General features: G+C 43.6%; 1 protein-coding gene across 1 annotated transcript; it reads right to left on the minus strand.

Moving 5' to 3' along the window:
- Positions 1–179: 179 nt before the first annotated feature.
- LOC130119364 (cyclin-G2-like) lies at positions 180–4,642 on the minus strand. Its single transcript, XM_056287833.1, has 8 exons — positions 4,476–4,642; positions 3,806–3,929; positions 3,543–3,680; positions 3,090–3,340; positions 2,882–2,960; positions 2,689–2,787; positions 1,668–1,870; positions 180–1,046 (listed from the first exon to the last, which is right to left on the minus strand). Exons 2-8 carry the CDS (start codon positions 3,926–3,928, stop codon positions 935–937), a joined length of 1,005 nt encoding a protein of 334 aa, XP_056143808.1. The 5' UTR covers position 3,929; positions 4,476–4,642; the 3' UTR covers positions 180–934.
- Positions 4,643–4,772: the final 130 nt, after the last annotated feature.

Here is a 4,772-nt window from a genome sequence, read left to right on the forward strand (position 1 = left end):
GCTATCTGCCCCGCAACTCCACCCCTCCGGAAAGACGGCTTCCCGGGAGGGGATCAGAGAGAGCTTCATGGATAGCGTGCAGCCAGCTGCAGGTTCCGCTCCGCGCTGCGGGGCTGGCGGTCCAAAATCTCTTGTCTGCGCCAACTGCGATCATTACATAAAGGCACTCACCGTGGACATACAAAATAGGGTTTTATTTTTGGAGGGACAGGTTCCCCCATCTTGATCCATTTTCAACATTGTTGATATACAACACACCATACATAGTAGTCACAAAACATAGATGTTTTTCTTCTTTTTTACATTTTATATACATTTTTAAGCTTTTTTACAGCTTTTTTTTTACAGTCTCCATTCAAAATCGTATATTTCCACCAGTCTCCATGCACATACACGATATCCTCGTGTCTTGACATTACAGTCTCATACGTGTCACATTAAGGTTAAGGACGTTATGACTTTTTCCACAATATGAACCAGCTCGAGTATAAAAACATGAATAAAAAAAAAAAGTAAAATGTGCCAGTTTTAGCAGGTTTTCAATAGCTTGTGGACCTCATGCTGAAAATAAAATTGTGCTTTTAGCATGTTGAACGGAATGTGTCAAGCTTAAACACACATTGACACACGGTTTAAACTCGGGGGCGTACTGCCCTCGCGCTGCCGAGATATTGCAAATTTCAGTCTCATGGTTCCATATTAAAAGTGTTAAAAATAGAAAACAAAAATGGTTTAACAGTAAACTGGGCAGGCACTTGACCCGGATTCGGTATCCCTACATATGGATAGAAGGAAGGGAACAAAAAAACCAAAAACAAAACAGGTTTATTCTTAAAACACAGTGACCACATTAAATTAGCTCCAGTTCAGATGGAACAGATCGACGGCGAGGGTCTGGTCACAAATCCATCACAAGCCAGGAGCCGAGGATGAGTCACTTTCTGCAGCTATGGAAGACAGAGGGGAAGAAGGCTCCTTCTGCGTCACTTCCCGGGGAGCCACACAGACTGTCCTCCTCACAGCTCATGTCCTCCCCCGAGTCCTCACTACGAGAGAACGGGACAACATTAACTGGCCACTCATGTCAACATACTGTTAACTTTTGAAATGAGTCAACTCCACTGTCAGTAGTTGAATTAAGGGAATAGTACTAGTGGGTGCACAGAGAAACATGTAGGATGGCGGTAACATCAGCCACCATCTCACTGCCGAGTGTCGGCATTCACTTACTGCCGGCCACTGTGACTGGTGATGGGCCATCATTTGGACGTTCCATTTCATTTTTAAAATGTAGCTTGCTGGTGATAACAGTGAGCATGGATGACAAAATATGATTCAAAAACCACTGCAGCCTATAGCCTTGAAAGGTAGTTTCAAGTCTGAATGACAAACAGCCCAGTGAGAAGGTCTGCACAACCGGACAGAACAACAGAGTGCCCAAATGTACTCTAACACGCTCTGACAGAATTTAAGACATGGAACGCTTCATCTCGCTGTACCAAAACATGGTCGAATTCAGATCACTGAGTTCAACGCCATCTGGTTACTTCTCCACAACCCACAAAACAACCTGAATGATGCCCTTTTATCAGCGGTTCGGTGTTACAATGTTTTCAGTCTGCTGGGGTACAGGAGGGAAGGGAGAAATCCCCATCAGTCCCCTTTACCTCTCGCTCTCGTCCCAACTCCCCTCTGGAATAGTGGGCAGGCCAGGCACGCTGAAGTGGTTGGCCTGCAGGTTCTGCGCTGTCCGCCTGGACACGATCCACACCAGCCTTTTGTTGTCCGGTTTTGTACATTCGCTCGAGCGGTACTTGGTCATGCACTTAGCCACCAGGTCCCTCCAGTGGCTCAGCTCGCTGTCGCTGATCTGCAAGAGAAAAACAAAGTGTTTAAAGGGGCTGGGCGTGAGGATAAAAGATTCTTGAAATACTCTTGTCACCACCATGCAAGGAGGCAGCATATGTTTCCAAATTATAACACACATCTTGAAAGCCAGCCAGTGAAGCCATCGTATTCATATAGTATAGTTCAGTTTACATAAAAGGATTCATGATCATGCACTAAAACTAGTGAAAACAGCCCTGACATAGTCTCACATGTAAGTGAGACCAAGGCTGGAGCTGTGGCGGCCAACAGACCAAAAATGCTTGTACAAGAGACTTAAATGCTAAGTAGATATACTGATCACATTGGCATCAGGGTGAAAAATTAACACAACTGTACTTATTAGAGCACTTGCAGTGTGTATCACAAGATTAAATAAAGACAAGGACAATAGTTTTAAAGTGATCAAAAGACAAAAAAAAGCTGCAATTTTGGAAAGCTTCCCTGAGTTTAATAAAACCTTGGCTGTAGCTGCAAGGTTTATTGACCTCCAACAGCAATTTCAGCAGATGGTCAGCCAATTTTCAGGGGTCCTACGTGATTCCAAAATTAGCATTTCACTGATACATTGTTGAAAGTGTTGTGTGAATTCACAGTCCCTCAAGCAACTATGATCAGTTGTTGGAAAAGTTACATTTCCTGCTCAAACAAGTATATAAGCATCGCTAAAGGCTTAAATGCAGATATATTTTTTTTAATTTAAAGCTCACAATATTTACTCCTGAAGTACGCTATTTAGCAACAATGCTACATAAAATGAATAAGTTACTTGGCTTGTCATTATTTTTATTGTTATTATACCTTCAGATGCCTTTGGAGTTGCTGTACAATCTTCAGCATGGGAATGGACTGCAGGGCCTCAAACTCCTGAGCAATAAGGGATAATGCCAGCACTGATGGCTGTGGGGAAAGATAAAACAACAGACTTATGAGACCCATGACTCAAAGCCACTGTTGCTACTGTTGCTATGCTATGAAAATCATCAGTCCTTACTTTTGCCTTTGAGAAAACAAGTTGGCATAAGCAGGCTTTTAGCTGGGCTTCCAGTCTCCCAATACTTAGGATCTCCTCCCTTAAAATATAGAGGAAATCCTCATATGATCGTCCAGTATATTTCTCACACAAGCAGAATCTATTTAACTGGCGCAAAGCATAGGATAATGCAGCAGTAATAAAAAAAAACACTGAGAAAAATCATTACCTTCTGGCAGACATGGATGCAAAGGTGGAGTGGTAGAGGTTTAGAAATGTTAAGGCGGTCACAGCGTTGGGCTCCAGGTTGAGCTTCTCTGAGATGATCTTCTCCATACGGCAGAGGTCGGAGACAGTGAACTTGCTTTGGCTGATACGGATGAGTTCATGGGTGGGCGAGATATCACATTCCTGTTCGACCATCTTAGCTGCGATGTGGAAACAACAGACTCCAATACAGGGCAAGTGTTTGGGCTGCACCTGTGAAGATACCATGGTGAGTGAACATTCCATAGATGGACTGATGTCACGTGAGGATGGCTGTAGTGTCTCACACCCTGTGTGTGGCTAAATTTGAACACGGTGCAAATTCCATGAAGCTGTGGGCTGAGAATAAAAGCAAAAGACAGACCTATGCCAAAAGCATTAGCAAATTAAAAGTGCACAATAACTAAATTCCTACCTTCATAATGGCGAGGAACCGGTCGAGGAGATTGACGGCTTGAACAAAAGTATGGGTGCTGTAGCCAAAAAAATTGGTCAGGCCCCACAAATCCTCCACCTTAGCATCTCTGCCTTTTGCTGATACACCATTACAGTCCTGGGAGGAAAAAAAAACATATTTGAACATTACTGGGGAACTGCTGTTCAATAACATAACATCTGGTAAATCCACATACTTCCGGAAAAGACAGCCCAAACTGTAAAAATAGGTCAGTGGGCTACCTCAGCAGGGGCCGACTCGATGATCTTCAGGCCACTCTCCCTGGGAAGAAAGTGGGACTCTTTCGCACAGCACGCCTTTAGCTCTTTCAAAAGCAAGTTGTCGATGGTATGAAGGTCCTTCATCCTGAAAAACAACATAGCTCGGTGTTTGCTGTGGGGGGACTAGGAGATATTGTTTACCCCAATGCATAAGCGAGAAGAGGGCAGAGACGTTTAGTAGGCTAAATCACGCCCACTTTGTGTAAGATATCACGTAGCGCCGACCCTCCCCCAACACAAATCCATTACCACATTGATGAATTTCTGATCAAATTTGATTATTCCCAACAAAGTGATTGTTGTTCTTTCACGCCATATCAAATCACATAGCAAGAAACAATCCAATGACGCTGAAACAGCTCACTTTAATTAAGAATAGGAAAGAGAAGAGCACAGATTTGTAGGGGTGACTGACCGGACGTTAAAAAAAAAGAAATTAGGTCAACTGTTCAAACGTAAGCAAATTTCGACTGTGCAAATAATATTTTTTTCCATTTACGCTAATACCACAACAACGTATTTAGTCCCATATTAAATGAATGAACGTTAACAGCAATAGCATCAAACTACAACTGGTTGGACTTCACAGATCAAACTAACAATAGCAGCCGAGAAACCTTCGTCTTCTTACCTGCCCCCAGAAGGCAACGGTGTACTCAAAAATATCAAAATATAGATGGTCAAATAGCCATGTTTTCCAGTGATTCCGTGGACGGACGATAATTTAAAAGCTCGCCGCGATTTTTATCACTGCCAAGAGCGCAGTAGACAAGGGTCCGCCTTGACCCGTCGAGTAAACAAACGGCTCGTTCAACCAATAAAACCACAATACCCGTCATGCATATCTGTAAACGTCAGGGGCCAGGGCCAGGGCCAGGGCCAGGCTGGTCCATTTGCTCGCCGCCTCCTGCTGGTGTTACGATCTTGA

Source organism: Lampris incognitus, chromosome 1 (assembly GCF_029633865.1).
Source record: "Lampris incognitus isolate fLamInc1 chromosome 1, fLamInc1.hap2, whole genome shotgun sequence".
Taxonomy (NCBI): domain Eukaryota; kingdom Metazoa; phylum Chordata; class Actinopteri; order Lampriformes; family Lampridae; genus Lampris; species Lampris incognitus.

Excerpts from the sequence above, each read along its gene's own strand:
- LOC130119364 (XM_056287833.1), bottom strand. The coding sequence starts at position 3,928 with ATGAAGGACCTTCATACCATCGACAACTTGCTTTTGAAAGAGCTAAAG. Across the intron at positions 2,788-2,881 it reads TTGTTTTCTCAAAGGCAAAA|CCATCAGTGCTGGCATTATC; the intron begins GTAAGGACTGAT and ends CTTTCCCCACAG. Across the intron at positions 1,871-2,688 it reads AACTCCAAAGGCATCTGAAG|ATCAGCGACAGCGAGCTGAG; the intron begins GTATAATAACAA and ends TTTCTCTTGCAG.